At 37.5% G+C, this 18,013-nt stretch overlaps 1 protein-coding gene and 1 long non-coding RNA gene across 5 annotated transcripts in view; one reads left to right on the top strand and one right to left on the bottom strand.

Annotated features, from left to right (window-relative positions):
* The window catches only part of LOC106089100 (rho GTPase-activating protein 7), a 79,842-nt gene that overhangs the window by 27,511 nt on the left and 34,318 nt on the right, over positions 1-18,013 (top strand). For all 3 annotated transcript variants that reach the window (XM_059363866.1, XM_013254868.2, XM_059363865.1), the window contains exon 3: positions 17,264-17,335. In XM_059363866.1, the coding sequence (XP_059219849.1) occupies positions 17,264-17,335 (72 nt within the window). The remainder of the gene's footprint in view (positions 1-17,263; positions 17,336-18,013) is intronic.
* Positions 1-18,013, bottom strand: part of LOC131995306 (uncharacterized) — a 107,161-nt gene that overhangs the window by 64,866 nt on the left and 24,282 nt on the right. For both annotated transcript variants that reach the window (XR_009397366.1, XR_009397365.1), the window contains exon 2: positions 16,860-16,904. This is a non-coding gene — a long non-coding RNA (uncharacterized LOC131995306). The remainder of the gene's footprint in view (positions 1-16,859; positions 16,905-18,013) is intronic.

The following is an 18,013-nucleotide window of genomic DNA, read 5'->3' as shown; positions in this document are numbered from 1 at the left end:
GATGGATTGGAAGAGGTTTCGATTCGGGTACTTGAGAAGACCTTTGGGATCGATTGCCAAGCATTGCTGCCAGCGGTATAGTTTTGTATTGCTGGAACTCTAGTATTGCCTTATGGAAGTTAATGTTAGTCGGTTGTATCGAAACTAGAGGGTTGCGTAGCTCTATGGTACATGAGAAGACCTTTGGGGTCGAATGCCAAGCATTGCTGCCAGCGGTATAGTTTTGTATTGCTGGTAATGCCATAAGAAAGTTAATGCTAGTCGGTTGTATCGAAACTAGAGGACGAAGTGGATCTGTGGATCTATATTGAGGACCAAGGGACTGAGGTATGTTTCCGACTACTTGACCATAATACGATCATGGAGACAGAGATCTGGACGAACTCGGATTGCATGAAGTGGTCGAGGAAGAACATCATTACCGTCAGCAACCTGACCATCAGGACTATAACAACCAGGAAGGTAAGATGGAAGGCGGAGTAAAACGAATTGTCCGTAGGGAAGTTAATGCTAGTCGGTTGTATCGAAACTAGAGGACAGAGTGGGTCTGTGGATCTATATTGAGGTCCAAGGGACTGAGGAATGTTTTCGACTGCTTGGCCATAATACGATCATGCAGACAGCGATCTGGACGAACTCGGATTGCGTGAAGTGGTCGAGGATGAACATCATTGTGGTTAATAAGCTGACCATCAGGGCTATAACAACCAGGAAGGCTAAGTAAGAACGAATTGTCGGTAGAGGCTGAGGACTAACGTTAATTTGGTGAAAACGACGACTTTTGGGGCGACGCAGCCCGAGTTAAGCACTGTGGAAGAGTAAAATCGTTCGGTATGACGACGAAAGTCGTATGAGGGCTTCTGGATCAGAAAAAGACAATTCTATTGCTGAGAGGAAGAAGAAAGGTGGTCAGTATGGCTTTTGGTATCATTAAGAGTCACATAGGACACTACTGTAGCGGCTTGTATGGCTTTCTGTATCATAGTAGCTCGTTATGATACCGAAAGCCATACAAGCCACTACAGTAGTGTCCTATGTGACTCTTAATGATACCAAAAGCCATACTGACCACCTTTCTTCTTCCTCTCAGCAATAGAATTGGCTTGTTCTGATCCAGAAGCCCTCATATGACTTCCGTCGTCATACCGAACACTACTGTCGCACTTGTATAGAATAAGTACGGCAAGTGACAGTTTGTGTAGAGCATGTGAGGAAGATTATGAGAGCATGTGAGGAAGATTATGAGTAATGTGTCGTATGTCTATGCCATCATTTCGTTGTTGGGGATTTTAAATGGTTCAGAATTGGATACAACTCCCATATAAAGTGTCCCTCGTTTTGACTCCTTGAGTCTCTGGAAACCATTATACGATTATGCTGAAATATTGCTTGAAGTGTTGGTTGGTATTTAGCCTGATATAGCTATCATATGAACCGACCCCCCGATTTGACATCTTGAGTCGCTGGAAGTCACAATTGTTGTCCTATTTCGCTGAAATATTGCTCATGGAGTTTTAATTTGACTTCGCGGGCCAAGTATGGTTCTATTCATGTTTCATAACATTAAGTGTAATTGATCGAAAGTGTTTAATTAAGTTCCCAGTTATTGTACAAACATAACCTCACACATGGGCGCCCCGGTAGGTGAGTTGGCAGTGCAGGGGTAGTAGGTTCTATTCCCGCCAGAAGTCCTGGTCTGTCGCTACTGTAGTATCACAATGGACTTAAAATTGTCTAAGTGAGTCTGTAAAGCACTGCCACTCTTACCTAACCTAACCTTACCTCACATATAATAAAACGGTACCATGGGTTGTGTTAGTAATATTATTGTAGATTAAACTTATTTATATCATAATTTTAATATGTTTTGTTTACATGGTTTTTAAAAACCTCTATGAGCCTTAAAATACGTTTTATGCTCTGGATGTGTTTACATTCAAGCATATTAATTACAATCGTGTATTTTTTTCCAATCTCCGTTTAAAATCAGCTTTAAATTTAACTTTGTTGATTATTTTTAATTCAATCTAAAAACATGAAAAAGGATGTCTGTAATATTTTGTTCACAACGTCAATGATATTTATACAAACAGTGCCTTGGAAGAGGGGGAGTAGACCGAGGTTCACAAACAACGACATCGCCATTCAAAAACACCACCAATAAGATAATATCCAGGTTGACACATAGCACGACACGACACAGCTAGCCCACGTCCGTTAGTCATAATGGGTAGAAAAAATTTAATTAAAATGTACATTTAACATTTTGTATAAATTTAAATTTTTAAAAGGCTACTCATAAGCATCCTAGCATCATTCAATGACAAAGATAAATCCCAACTCTGGCGCTCAAACAGCCCACATTGAATAGAGCAACCTCGACTAGGTTTTATTAAAATGCCAAAATTAATGGTTTCATTTTCACTCATATCCTCTTTGGTCACACACAAACGGATATGGGGTGGCTAAGGAATAATGGCTTGTTTTACATGCCCACACACACTCACACATGCAAATCCATTCCCATTCGTGTATGTGTATATGACAGTCTTGGCTGGTGTTGAAGGCGTTAACGTTCGCGACCACTTGCAAATATTGACAACAGACCCAGCAACACATGAAGGACCTTTAATAAACATCATCGCACATGCAGGATGCCAAACATAGACATTGGCGGTGCAATGTTTCAAATAACGCTTCATTGAATTTGCCTTTACTGTGAGGTGAATCAACAAATGCAGAAGCAAATGAAAAATGTCCCTACCAAATATTCAATGTCATTAAAAAAGGCCGTGGTGATGATGATGATGGCGACTGTGGCGCCACACATTAGCTACAAGCAAACATACAGATAGACAACCAAAAAACTAAAAACGATCTTTATACACCTACAAAACTTTGGGCAGAATTGCGTCATTGGTTAAGTTGCATCTGGCGGCTAAGGAAAAGGTTATCAGTTATGATGAAATAGACATATGCAAACTATACACGTGGGTGTTGGGTTATATCACCAAACGATGGCCTACTTAAACTGACATTTTAGGTATGGTACACAAATGTCAGTAAACATGAGTGTCAGTAGGATGAGAGAGCAACCCATTTCTAAAACACCTGACGACCCATAAATGTTTCTGGTTTTGCGATTTCTAAACTGATATGTGTTTATGTGTGCTTAACCTACATTACTATCATATCCTTGCTTTTTGAAGACAATAACAATGAGAAACTACTCAAGGATTTTACAAAGTGACACATTCACAAAGGCGAAAGTTGTTAAAAACGACATATACATGAAAAAGAAAACTTTATGTAAAAAATGTTTTTGCAATGAAATTAGGTTGGATATATTTTTATGATAAATAATTGAATTAAAATACCATTTATACTGGACATGACACCACTTGTTATTTGGCCAGGTGATGTGTTAAACAACACTTGGAAACAATAGACAATACTTTTAATAATAATAAAATCTTAATTAACAATTCCTGAAAGTAAAGATAACAAGTAAAGGTATTTTAAGCTCGGCTGGGTCGAATTTTATATACCATACACCAAGGATCGCATTTCTCAAGTTTTTTGCGGAGTTGATTTTTACAAAAAGAAACGAAAAATAAAATGTTTTTGGAAAATCCTTTTAGTTTTTTTTATATATATTTTGAGGCGATCAAGAAGAAAAAAAAAGATATAAAGGAGTTACATTAGGTTATGAGCCGCTTGGGGCTATACTAAGTGTAGATCTTGAAAGTCATAGTGAAAGCCATCATGCACAATTTCAACCAAATCGTAAAAGTAGTGCGCCCTCTAGAGGTACAGGAGTAATAGCGGAAATCAAAACAAAAACAAGTAAAAGCGTGCCAAGTTCGGCCGAATCTTATATACCCTCCACCATGGATGGCATTTGTAGAGTGCTTTCCCGGCATCTCTTCTTAGGCAAAAAAAAAAGGTTGAAACAAAAGATTTGCTCTGCTATTAGAGCGGTATCAAGATATGGTCCAGTTCGAACCACAATTAAATTATATGTTGCAGACCTGTGTAAAATGTCGGCCAATTCGAATGAGAATTGCGCCCTTTGGGGGCTCAAGAAGTAAAATAGAGAGATCGATTTATATGGGAGCTGTATCAGGCTATAGACCGATTCAGACCATAATAAACACGTATGTTGATGATCATGAGAGGATCCGCCGTACAAAAGTTCATTCAAATTGGATAAGAATTGCGCCCTCTAGTGGCTCAAGAAGTCAAAATCCCAGACCGGTTTATATGGCAACTATATCAGGTTATGAAACGATTTGAACCTTATTTATTACAGTTGTTGAAAGTCATTATAAAATACGTCATGCAAAATTGCAGCCAAATCGGATAGCAATTGCGCCCTCTAGAAGCTCAAGAAATCAAGTCTCCAGATCAGGTCATGAACCGATTTGAAACATACTTCGCACAGTTGTTGGTTATCATAACAAAACATGTTGTGCAAAATTTCATTCAAATTGGATAAGAATTGCGCCCTCTAGTGGCTCAAGAAGTCAAGATTCAAGATCGGTTTATATGGCAGCTATATCAGGTTATTGACCGATGTGAACCTAATTTACCACAGTTGTAGGAAGTAATAGCGAGACACGTCGTGTAAAATTTCATTCCAATCGGATGAGAACTGCGCACTCTAGAGGCTCAAGAAATCAAGACCCAAGATCGGTTTAGATGGCAGCTATATCAAACCATGGACCGATATGGCCCATTTACAATCCCAACCAACCTACACTAATAAGAAGTATTAGTGCAAAATTTCAAGCGGCTAGCTTTACTCCTTCGAAAGTTTGCGTTCTTTCGACAGACAGACGGACGGACGGATAGGACGAAATTAGTATACCCCCATCCTATGGTGGAGGGTATAAAAACCAAGTTAAACAGTACTAAGTTCGGCCGGGCCGAATCTTAAGAACCCACCACCATGGATTCTTCTACAATATGGGAGCTATATCTGATTATAGACCGATGTAAACCGCACTTAGCACAGTTGTTGAGTCATATCGGAACGCTATACGAAAAATTTCAGGCAAATCGGATGAAATCGCAATTTGGAATGGCTTAAAAAGTCAAATCGGGAGATTGGTTTATATGGGAGCTATATCAGGTTCTTGACCGAAACAGAACACCATGTGCAAAATTTCAGTTAAATCCGACAAAAATTGCGGCTTGTAAGGGCTCAAGAAATCAAATCGTGGATATCGGTTCGTGTGGGAGCTATATCAGGTTCTTGACCAATTTGGACTGTACTTGGCACAGTTGTTGGAAGTCGTTATCGAACACCATGTGCAAAATTTTAGCCAAATCGGACAAAAATTGCGGCTTCCAGGGGCTCAAGAAGTCAAATCGGGAGACCGGTTGATAAGGGAGCTATATCTGGTTCTTGACCGATTTGAACTGTACTTGGCACATTTGTTGGAAGTCACAACATAACGCTATGTACAAAATTCTAGCCAAATGGGACAAAAATTGCAGCTTCCCAGGACTCAATAAGTCAAATCGGGAGATCGGTTTATATGGGAGCTATATCCGAATCTGAACCGATATGGCCCATTCGCAATCCCCAACGACCTACATCGATATTAAGTATCTGTGCAAGATTTTAGGTGGCTAGCTTTAGGCGTTGGACCGTGATTTTGACAGACGGACGAACGGGCATGGCTAGATCGAATCAGAATGTCAAGACGATTCAGAATATATATACCTTATGGGGTCCCAGATCAATATTTCGAGGTGTTGCAAACGGAATGACTTCAATAGTATGCCCTCATCCTATGGTGGTGGGTATAAAAAAAAAGTTCATGAAAAATGTCAGTCAAATTGGATAAGAATTGTGACCTCTAGAGGCTCAAGATGTAGAATCGGGAGATCACCAGTATCAGGTTATGGACCGATGTAGAGGTCATAGGACAAGTCATCTATCCAAATTTCAGCCAAATCAGTTAATATGGCAGCTATGTTAAGCTATGTCAACAATTAAGGATTTTGTAAGTAGCACGGAATTGCTAATTTAAATTTTCCTTTTTGAGGTTACATTTTAGTATTAAGAGCGTAAAACAGGCCTAATACTGGATTAGATGCATGCCCATAGTGACATGGGGCGGATTAATATCCGCACTCTCTTTTCAAACTTACCTAAAAATGGTCTGATTGAGACTATTTGCCTATAAACATTTTATATTTCTATGAGCCCGATGTTCTGAACTGTCGCTGGTGCCCTGTTGCAAATTGCAAATTTTGCCCATGAACATTCCACTAAGGAACAGGGGTAAACTTCTCACATATCAATGCAGTGCATGTCGATCCAAGTTTAAGCTCAATTATAAGGGACCTGCTTTTTATAGCTGAGTCCGAACGACATGCCGCAGTGCGACACCTCTTTGGAGAGAAGTTTTACATGACATAGTGCCTCACAAATGTTGCCAGCACTAGGAGGGGAAAACCACCGATGAAATTTTTTTTCTGATAGTCTTGCCAGGATTCGATCCCAGGCGTTCAGCGTCATAGGCGGACATGCTAACCTTTGCGCTACGGTGGCCTCCATAGTAGCGTGGGGCGGATAGTATCCGCACACCCTTTTTAACCTAACCCAAATCATGGTCTGATTTAGTCCATTTGCCCATGAACACTTCTATGAGCCTGATGTTCCGAACTGTCGGTGGTGCCCTATACGATTTGCTTTTTCCATTCAATTTTATGTAAATATAACAAATCCCTTGGACCAATTGTACATGCCAATTTGCCAGTGAATATGCCATTAAGAAACAGTGGCAAACTTCTGACATATCAATAAAAACTATTTTCTAAAATTGTTATTTGGACTTAAATAAAATACATTTAAGGAAAATTACAAAACCCATAGGGATATTTCACACAAAAATTAACTTCTGAACAACATTAAAATGTTTTCGAATTTAGCAAGAAATTTTCATTAAGCTTGATTTTAGCAGCATAGTTTCAAAAAAAATATTCTGTAATTAATTTGACTATGAGTCATCTAAGATAAGAATTCTGACATATCATGTTCTTAATTAACTATTATTTAAACACTGCCATCATTTTGGCTATTATTTTCTGTTTATTTCATGCACACTTTTCCCCGACATTGTTGCCTACCATCTCATCAATATTTGTTCCATAGTGTAATTTATCTCTTATACAAACAATATCAGCCACTGAAATGCTATGGCATAGATGCAAACATAGCTGATATATCCTTCAAACATACTATGCATAAAAAAATAAGCAGAACTGCTTTATCATCATTAAAAGTTCATAGCATCATCACAGACAATGACACATAAAGAGAGCAAGAGATAGAGGAGCATCTATCGTTTTGTTTGGTAACACTTTAACATTGGCATTTTATTCACTTTTTTTTACTTCAATGAGAAGATGTCACTAGCACATGTTCACAATAGTCAGCCATGAGAGAAACACTAACAAACAAACCCACATATACTTGAGACTCAAAACACACACACACACACACAATGGCAGAAGAACCCTCTCAATACGAGAAAAAAAAGGTGTCACAAACAGTGGTGGTAAATGCAAAGTTTTCTACAGGCAAACTTTATTTGATTCAATTCAAACTTTTCAATTGTAGTTGAAATCGCATTGTGCATTTGCCAACAACCACACACACACACACATGTAAAAGACATTGCTATAGGTTCAGTGTGTCTCTTTTTTTTAAACAATTTGTATTTTATTTAATTAAGATTGTGAACACCTATGGAATGTCATTTATAAGCTGATGGTTATGGGTTTTTATGGAAAACGAAACTAAGGAAAGTATTGGGTTGCCCAAAAAGTAATTGCGGATTTTTTAAAAGAAAGTAAATGCATTTTTAATAAAACTTAGAATGAACTTTAATCAAATATACTTTTTTTACACTTTTTTCTAAAGCAAGCTAAAAGTAACAGCTGATAACTGACCGAAGAAAGAATGCAATTACAGAGTCACAAGCTGTGAAAAAAATTGTCAACGCCGACTATATTAAAAATCCGCAATTACTTTTTGGGCAACCCAATAATAACTCCTAGCGAACATGTTTCAAAGATAGTACGAATCCAATTTGTGAAATGGAAAGCGGTGAACAAGGACAACGGAAATGAATCGAAATAAAATTGTATCACAATGGAGTAACAATACTGAAAGAAGGATTTCAAAAAAATTTTCTTCAGAACTCAAAATAAATCATAAAAATACAATAAAAATGTAATGTCTTCAATCAATAGAGATTTGAGTTATATGAAACTGATGGCTAGTCTAGGGCATTTCTCGCTATATCATCGAGCGATCGGCGTACGATTTGACCCAACCAAGTCCATTTCCTCTTCCGAATTTCTACATCGACAGGGCAAGTGTTTGTTCTTATTTGCGATTCTTCATTTGAAATACGGGTGGGCCAGAAAATTCGAAATATTTGTCGTAGGCAGCGATTTATGAAAACTTTAACTTTACAGATAGTTGCTTGTGTCAAGCTCCAAGTTATACAACCATATAATAAAATAGATTTCACACTACTGTTGAAAATACTGACTTTTGTATTATGTGAGATGTCACTGCATCTCCAAACATTGTTGAGTTTAAGAAAGGCGCTTCTAGCCTCTGATCCTGCGTCCTTTGGTATTTTGTTGCCAAGATAGGAGAAGTTGTCAACGTCTTCAATGATATGTCCGTTTATAGTGAGCAGTGTCAGAGGATAATTACATCAAAGACCAAATTGATGAGAATAGGAACATCAACTATTCTCATCAATTTGGTCTTTGATGTGATTATCTTCAGGCCTACTTGGCAGCATTTTCATTCAGTCATTCCAGTTTCGCCTTTATGTGCTCGAGGTAATAGGCAAAGAGGCATATATCATCCGCGTAGTCAATGTTTCCAAGGAAGTCGTTAATACCCCAGCGTTTGCCTTAGGGTGCCTTAGCATTAGTTGCTTCTGATACTGCGTCTAATAAAACTAAAAATAGCGTCGGTGACAGGATGTAACTCTGCTTCACTCCTTTGTCGATCCCAAAAGGTCGACTCAGACTGCAACTTCAGTTTTCCTATGCATCTCTCTAATTAGTGTCACGATTTTTTCAGGGATGCCCTTACTTAACAGTGTGTTCCACATTAAAGTTCTTGAAACTGTGTCAAAAGCACACTCTAAGTCGATGAATTATAGGTATAGGTGTGTATTAAGTTCTACAGACTGTTTAATGATCGTCCTGGCCGACAACCTGTCTTTTCCTTCCTCAAAATGCTGCCAAGTGCCGGCGAAATACGCCGCAGAAGAAGACTTGACATCGCTTTATTTATTGCGTTTAGCAATGTAATCCCCCTCCAGTTCTTACACTGGGTGAGGTAACCCTTCTTTGGGTTTGTGACCATGATCCCCTTTTTCTATTCCGTGGGGACAGCGTTTGTATTCCAGGCCATCCTGATTATTGGGATGAACGCTTGAGCTATGGGGTATGCCCCATAACGCCACAATTCAGCAGGTTTATTATCAGGGACGGTCGATTTGCCGTTTTTGAGTGAGACCACAGCGGCCCCAATTTCTTCGCAGGTGAGTGGGGCCGTAGATATATCCCTGCGTGGGTTTCGGCGCACTAAAGGATTAAGAAGGTCGGAGCTAACTTCCTCGGTTGCTGGTCTTTCGGAGCTGAAGAAACCGCGACATCGCCCTTATTGCTAATCGGGTTTTGTTAATTCCGATCCGTCCTCATCTTTTATTTTTGCCCTTGGCCTTATATTGTTACCGCTCATTTGTTTTACTGACTCGTATTCACCACGCATGTTTCCAATATTAACTGCATTTTCGGCTTGAACTAAGCGCTTGACCAGTGAGGCGGAGTTACGATTTCCAGTCCTGGCCGCGATTTTAGTTACACTTCATTTTGCCCGTAGCAGAACGTTGCGTGTGCGACGTTTTCGTTGTTTTATTTCCTCCATAGTTTCATTGCTTATCCATGATTTTTGGCATCGTCGGTCAATGCCTACGATAGAGGTGTACATGCTACTGTTATGTCGGCCCATATATGGGTGATATTTTGCAGCTTCTCCGTTAATGTTGCCTGATATTCGCTCGCTGTTTCGGGGTTTTTTGGGTTTAAGAGGATGAACTTTGCTCTTTTTGTTTGAGTCCTTCTCACGACAGCTGGGCGTGGACATGGAGTGGCCACTAAGAGTAAGTGGTCACTATCGATGTCGGCTCCTTGTCTAATTTTCACATCCATCAGCGAAACCAGAAAGAGTTTGCTGATAAAAGTACGTGGTCGATTTGATTACGGGTGTTTCCATCTGGTGATTTCCAAAGTATTTTTGTGTATTTTTTATGAGGAAATTTTGTGCCCCCAATAAACAGCCGGTATCTTGCGCAGAAATCAACCAATCTGTCGCCATCGTCATTGCTGGTAGCGCCAAGACCTTGCATTCCCATGAATGATTGCAGATTATGGTTGGCGTTGCCCACCTCAGCATTAAAATCTCCCATAACAAGTTTAATGTCTCCTTTTGGTAGAGAATGTGTCACTGAGTCGAGGTGGTAATAGAATTGATTGAATTTTGAATTTAATCTTGACGTCATGATGCGTTCAGATGTAATATTGTGTGAAGGAAGAGCTCGCTTTGCTTTTGGCGACAGTAAAAGACCGACCCCATTTATTTGGTGAATTTCATTGCCTGAAAAAATTTAGTTGTACCCACATTGAAGATCCATAGTTCTGGATTTGGGCCATCGTACTTCACTTAACTCGAGGATGTCTAGGTTGTAGTTTGACATCTCGTTCTGGACTTGGTAAAGTCTTGATACCTGTGACAGGGTTCCATTTTTCAATCACAAACTGTGTTCTGAATCCATAGGTCGTCATTCCATATACATCTTCCATCATTGCACTGTTATGACTGAAATGACATTTACTTAATAGTGGTAGGCAGAGTCGATGATGTAGGCTCTGCCCGACTTCTGCCTTTTCTTACTTGTTTTTACTTAAGTTGGCCATTACAAAACATTAGGTCCCCTAGCCAAACGTAAAATAGATTTCCAAGCTCCTCAATCTACTGCGCTCCAAAACCACTCTCTGTTTACTACCAGCCTCCCTATAATTGATTTATATGTTTTTTGTTAAGGTCAACAAAAATTATCACTGTCTCATAAGTTGGGTCCTTTGGCCATATTCCCTTTTTTCTTGACTTTTGAACTGTGCAAAGCTATTTAAAATTCTATCAACCATGTAAACAAAACTTTCTGCAAATATCTATGCACTTTCTACCACACTCACACTCACTTACACACACACACACACACACACAAATATTGATGAACAAACAATTAATTTTCTTTGGACTAATTGAAAGCTCAATTACTCAATTTCATCAGTGCTGTTTTAATTAAAAATTAATTCTTCCCCGTAAGGGGACATTTAAATCTTAGAAGAGAAAATGAAAAGAAAGGGGCCAGCCAAGCAACAAACCAAGCTAAACAAAACCAAATCAAAGCAAAGGAAACCCAGAGGAAACCAGGGGAAACCATTGCGACATTGTAACTTCCAGAGTTTTCATTTTCTAGGGAAATTCTGTGCTAAGAATTCTTTGGTAGCGGGGGGTTTGGTGGGAAAGGCATTTTCCTGTTGGGAAAGAGAAAAAATAAGGTCAACTTGTGTATTACATGCCGTCGCATGCAAGCAGAGGAAAACAAAATGAATCTTCCTGTAATGCAACACAAGAATGGTGCCATGCGAGCATCGGCTTCGTCATCATCATCATCATCACCATAACCATGAAGCAAAAATAGGGCACTGCTGCTTCCTTTGTTCCCATCAGGTTGCTTGGGATGGCGAGTGGCAGTCGCCTGCCCATACTATAGCACCACCCTTTGTCCAGCTGTCTGTCCACTAGGCCGCTTGTCTTGCCACATTTTATAGGTGAGTGAATGTTTTAAATCGATTTACGCTATAATGGCAGCCAAAGTGGGGAAATTTTCATACGTATGTAAATGGCGGGATGGCTATGTATGTAGGCTTTTGTATATATTCAGGTGGTATTTGTATCACTAAACAGGGTGGGTTTGTGTTTTAATAACAAAACACATAAACTAAACCATCTCCATCTCTTTATTGTGGTATGACGATGTGGGAGGAATGTTGAGCTTTCCCTTTTCTCTAAACATTTAAAATAGGTCCCAGGGCAATGTGAAGTGAAGAGGCTGCAAAATGAAGATGAAGGCTAGAGGGACATGTAAACACACAACCACAAACTTGTACATCTTTGACAGTGTAATACACTGTTGAAAATGTGTGCGTTTTAGTTGGTTTATGTATTTCCATGGTCCATGAGCACCTACTAACCATCAACGTTTCATTTATCCTTCCCTCCACCCAAGTATTTATCCACAGCCGGCAATCATGTGGATTCAGATGGAAGTTGATGGAAAAAGGTGATAGACCTAAATATGAACACCTATACAAAGACATATTTCAGAAAGGACAGAATGAGGCAATTCGCTAAAGTTGCCTCAGGCAAAGTTTTCTTTGTCGAAACTAACTTCTGGAGCTTACATAGATTTATTAAAAAGTCAATTAGTAGTTATGAATTTGTCTTTTTATAACCAAACATGGTATGATTTGAAGGGATCGCTATCTAAGTTCGCTAAAAACAATAGAATTTTTAAAAAAATTTCGTAAGCAATAACATTTAAAAAAAAAAAAAATTAACAAAATCTTATGTCTTTATTTTTTTCTTTTCTTTTTATACCAAGCACCATACAATGGGGCTATACCCATCTAGTCACACCTCGAAATATTGATCTGCGACCCCATAAAGTAAATATTTTCCCTCGACATTCTGATTCGATGACCGTCCGTCCGTCTGTCTAAATCACAAAAGAGGTCGAACGCGTAAAGATACCCACTTGAAATTTTGCACAGATACTTAATATTGATGTACGTCGTAGGGGATTGCAAATGGGCCATATCAGATTCAGATTTCGGTATAGCTCCCATATAAACCGATCTGCCGATCGGTTTTTTGCACAGTGACTTCTTCTATGCCCTCTAATATACGTGCCAAATATGGTCTGAATGGGTTCATAGCCTAATATAACTCCCATGCAAACTGATCTCCCCATTTGTTTTCTTAAGTCCCTATAGGGCGCAATTCTTATCCGATTAAAATTTTGAACAAGGGGATCAACCATTGTCTGCATATAGAAAGATTTTTCCATTATGACCCAATTTGGCAAGGATATCGAGTGGTCAAAGCAACCTACTCTTCCAAATTTCGTTAATATCGAGTAGTAGGTTAGGTTAGGTAAGAGTGGCTGTCCTTTACAGACTCATTAAGACAATTTTAAGTCCTTAAATCGGGATGTCGTTCTATGCAAATTGCGAATTTGCCCAAGAACATTCCATTAAGGAGCACATATCAATCAGTACTATCCAATCCAAATTCAAGCGCAATGCTAAGGGCCACCTTTTATATACATGTGCGAATGTTGTGCCGCATTACGACTTCTCTTTGGTGACCCATTCAAATTCAAGCCACATCTCTTTGCTATATCGGATATTGAATTCCACTAAGAAAAGGGGCAAACTTCTCACACATCAGTCCGATTCAAGTTTACGCTCAATGATAAGGGGCCTCCTTTTCATAGCCGAGTCCAAACGGCGTGCCGCAGTGCGACATCTCTTTTGAAGAGAAGTTTTACTTGGCTAGTACCTCACAAATGTTGCCAGCATAAGGAGGGAAAAACAACCGCTGAAAATTTTTTCTGTTGGTCTCGCCAGGATTTGAACTCAGGCGTTCTGCACCATAGGAGGACATGCTAACCTCTGCTCTACGGTGGCCTCACATATATAGCCAGCATTAGGAGAGGATAACCACCGCTGAAAATTTTTTCTGAAGTTCTCGTCAGGATACGAACCCAGGCGCTCAGCGTCATAGGATTTAGGCTAATTTGTGTTTTTACGTGACACTAGCAAATCGGGACGACCAAAAACCCGATGGAGAGACCGCTTTTACTTCTAGCCAGGATTCGAACCCAGGCGTTCAGCGTAATAGACGGACATGCTAATCTCTGCGTTACGAAAACCTATCGGTCTCTATGGCAGCTATATACAAATATGGTGCGATATGAATAAGGATATGGATAGTACTTATCCAACTCCCTGTTCTAAATCGGAAATCGTTCGAAATGCGATGATATTTTAAGGTCTTTATACCTGAAACATGGTGATTAGGGTATAAGACAGCTATATCCAAATATGGTCTGATGTGGACCACACTGGGCATAGAAGTGGAGGTGTCTAATACAACACTGTGTTTTAAATGTCAGCTATATCGGATATTGAATGCACGTATTATGTGGTAAAGACCTTAAACTGGCGGATCGGTGAGCTGTGCAATGGTAGAATCATGCCTTCTTGAGACGAACATTGAATGACATCAGTGCACCTTTCTTCGAGCGCAGTAAGAAAGGTTAACCACCAACCGCCAATATCACAAACTCAAAAAGAACATCCAGCATCAGCATCTGATTTTTTGGTATTGTGGGTGTTGCTTTTTTTACTTTATTTTATTTTATTTTATTTTATTTTATTTTATTTTATTTTATTTTATTTTATTTTATTTTATTTTATTTTATTTTATTTTATTTTATTTTATTTATTTTATTTTATTTTATTTTATTTTATTTTATTTTATTTTATTATATTTTATTATATTTTATTTTATTTTATTTTATTTTGTTTTATTTTATTTTATTTTATTTTATTTTTGTTATTTTATTTTCTTTTTATTTTATTTTACTTTATTTTATTTTATTTTATTTTATTTTATTTTATTTTATTTTATTTTATTTTATTTTATTTTATTTTATTTTATTTTATTTTATTTTATTTTATTTTATTTTATTTTATTCTATTTTATTTTAATTTTATTTTAATTTATTTTATTTTTTATATATTTTAGTTTACCTTTGCTTTATGCTATAAAATAGAGGGCAGCATTGGCTTTTACCATACCCCATAAGCCTCTGCTTGGTGTTCTCACCTTAGTATGTCTCCATTACTTTATGCCATATTTTATTCAAATATGTGTGTGCCTATGTTATAGGCAAATGAGAATGAGAACAATACGTGTTTGCTCTCATAGCTGTTTGAATATCCAACATCCAAGGTGTAACACGATTGACATATGCCTGTGGGTGGTATGTTTGGGTGGCAGTATGGGTATGAAGCCACGAGTTAATCAATTGAGAAAATGTCTTTTTAAATAGACTTCTCTTTCCACCACTGCTTGGCATACATGTGGCTGCTGTTGGTTCTTAGTGGTTTGTGGTGAAAGGTAATCAAACGACCGTATGAAACCTTTCTCACACAAGTGTAAGGGTGTTTGGCTGTATGTGTGTATACCTAGTATTTAGCACACATGTCTTCTTTTATATGACAACGATTATGGTTTCTACAATCTAAGCAAATTCATTCATTGATTAAAAATCAATATGAGATAAAAAGGGATATGAAAAGAAAGAGGGAGGTTGGAATAATTCTAGATTTAAAGAATTTAAGAAGATATTTTGAAAAAATATATAACAATTGAACGATTGTGTTACATTATGTAACTTTTTGAAAAAATTAGTTGTAAAAAAATTGATATAGGGAAAAACAATTATGCACAGATAGAAGTTTGGTAGCAAATTTTGATGAATTTTAAAGAAATGCTTAATTGCTAAATTAATCAATGTTTATGTTTTCAGTGATTTAATAACAATTCCTAATTTAATATCCCTCTCCCTTTTCATAACTAAGAAGATGTTATTGAAAGTATGGTTGAAGCTTTCGAACCACCCACCGCCCTTCACATCACATTAAATTATGTAAATTCGTTCTACTTTGTTAACAAAGACTATCGCCGTTCGTCCTCTCCCTGCTAACCCTCTTATGACTTGTACTTCTCAATCTCCGCTTTAAACATTTCTTATTAGATCTCTCACTATATGTGTGAGTGTGTATTTGAAAGATTGAAAGATAAGGTTACTTTATCACCATAAACAAACCCCATACATGTGTCATTCATCGAATGCTGCTTTAACTAAATATGACTACAAAATGCAACACCAAATACAAATCCTTCATCATCATCAACATCATCGTCATCATTATCCTTCGTTGATTTTATTGAATAGAAGGAAATTAAATGCCAATAACATTTTCACTGATTTTGTTACCAAGGAAATGGTGGGGCACAAACATAATAAATATCCTTAAAAGATGTTCAGCAAACGTTGGAGCTTCGGCAGCTGAAGACGTTTAGAAAATCATTCAAAATAAGACGATGACATGGTACTATGAAAGCTTTAAATAGAAACAAACTTTGATTTCATAAATTTGGATAGTGGAAAGGGGAGACAACTTGAAATAAGCACCATTTATAAAGAATAAGAAATTGTTTGTTGCTGTAACTCTTTAGAGAAAAGGCATAAGTATAGGATTGGATGAGTTTTAAGATGAGATTTATTTATAAATGTTTATGGCATGTGAATATATGGGATTTTTATATTCATATCAATTATGAAATGTTATGTGGCATTTGTATAACAAAATGAGGGATATTAATAAAGGACACCTAATGCCATGCACAAGAATAGAGTAAAGCTATTAAAAAATATCGATTTCGTATGGAAGCTATATTTAAACATATTGCTATATATTCCATCTTTGAAGTTTTATGGAATAAAAGCATCTATACCAAGTTTTGGCTGCATAACTTTATAATACTAAAAGCCTTAAAGAGTAACAGACACACAAATATTTTTTTCTTTACTGAGAATAATACTCACCATGGTAGGCTGGCACATCTCAATTGTTTTACTCCAAGTTGTTGCCTACAAAAATAAAAGAAAAATTAAATTAGCATTTTTTAATTCATTTTGGATTATTTAAATTTGAATAAAATCCTAACCTTCAAGTCAATGAACTTGGCCCTTACACTTCCTGTCGCGACGAGAGACCACAAGCACAAAAACAAAACCTTTTGCTTTCGACCATCAAGGGAATAATGTAATTGCTTTTTAATTTAATTGAATATAATCTCAAAGTGAAGGAAACATTTTTTGTTTATAATTAATGAAAGCGAATGTTGTTCGAATGTATAATTTGTCTCCTGTCCTCCCTTCAATATAAAGCCATAAATTTAACAATAATTTTATTTTGCTAAATGTTTTTATTGTTTTCTTTTTTGCAGAAATCGAAGCCGTTGAAGCATGTAAATGGTTAAGAGCTGCAGGCTTTCCTCAATATGCTCAGATGTATGAAGGTGAGTAAGGCATACTGTTGCTATAATAAAGTTATTATTGATGTACCATCCTTCTGAAACAAAGACAACATCGAAATGATATAAAAACCAATAAGAAAATCGAATCTGGTTTTGGTACCCCACCAACATTTGAGGCCCTTATTCACTTGGAATCCAAGGGTGAAAAGTTCGCCTGGTTCGAAGTGCGAAATTTGTCAATCGGATAAAAATTGGAACTTCCTGGTGCTCAAGAAGTCAAGCCAAAGGACTACTTTAGATGGGAGCTAAGGGCCAAACCTAAACCGATCCCCAACCACCTACATCAATAATATTTTTGAGTGGTATTTACCCGTTCAAACGTTATCTTATTTTCCACAAACGGACGGGAGGAATGTCAAGACGATCAAGAATATATTTTTATTTTGTGGGGTCGCAGATCAATATTTGGTGTTACAAATCGAAAGGCTAGATCATACTATGGTGATGGGTATATAAATGCATACAAAGAAATAAACAAGTAAGAGTTTGTCAAGTTCGGCCAGGCCGAATCTTGTATACCCCCCACCATGGATCGCAAATGTCGAGTTCTTTGCGTGGTATCTCTTTTTAGGCAAACAAAGAATAAGGAATCAGAACTGTTATGCTATTGGAGCTATATCAAGTTATAGTCCGATTCGTATCATAAGTGAATTGAATGTT

The sequence above is a fragment of the Stomoxys calcitrans genome, chromosome 2 (assembly GCF_963082655.1).
Source record: "Stomoxys calcitrans chromosome 2, idStoCalc2.1, whole genome shotgun sequence".
NCBI classification, from domain to species: Eukaryota; Metazoa; Arthropoda; class Insecta; order Diptera; family Muscidae; genus Stomoxys; species Stomoxys calcitrans.
The sequence above is the reverse complement of the archived record's forward strand: the minus strand, read 5'-3'. Positions and strand labels throughout refer to the sequence as shown.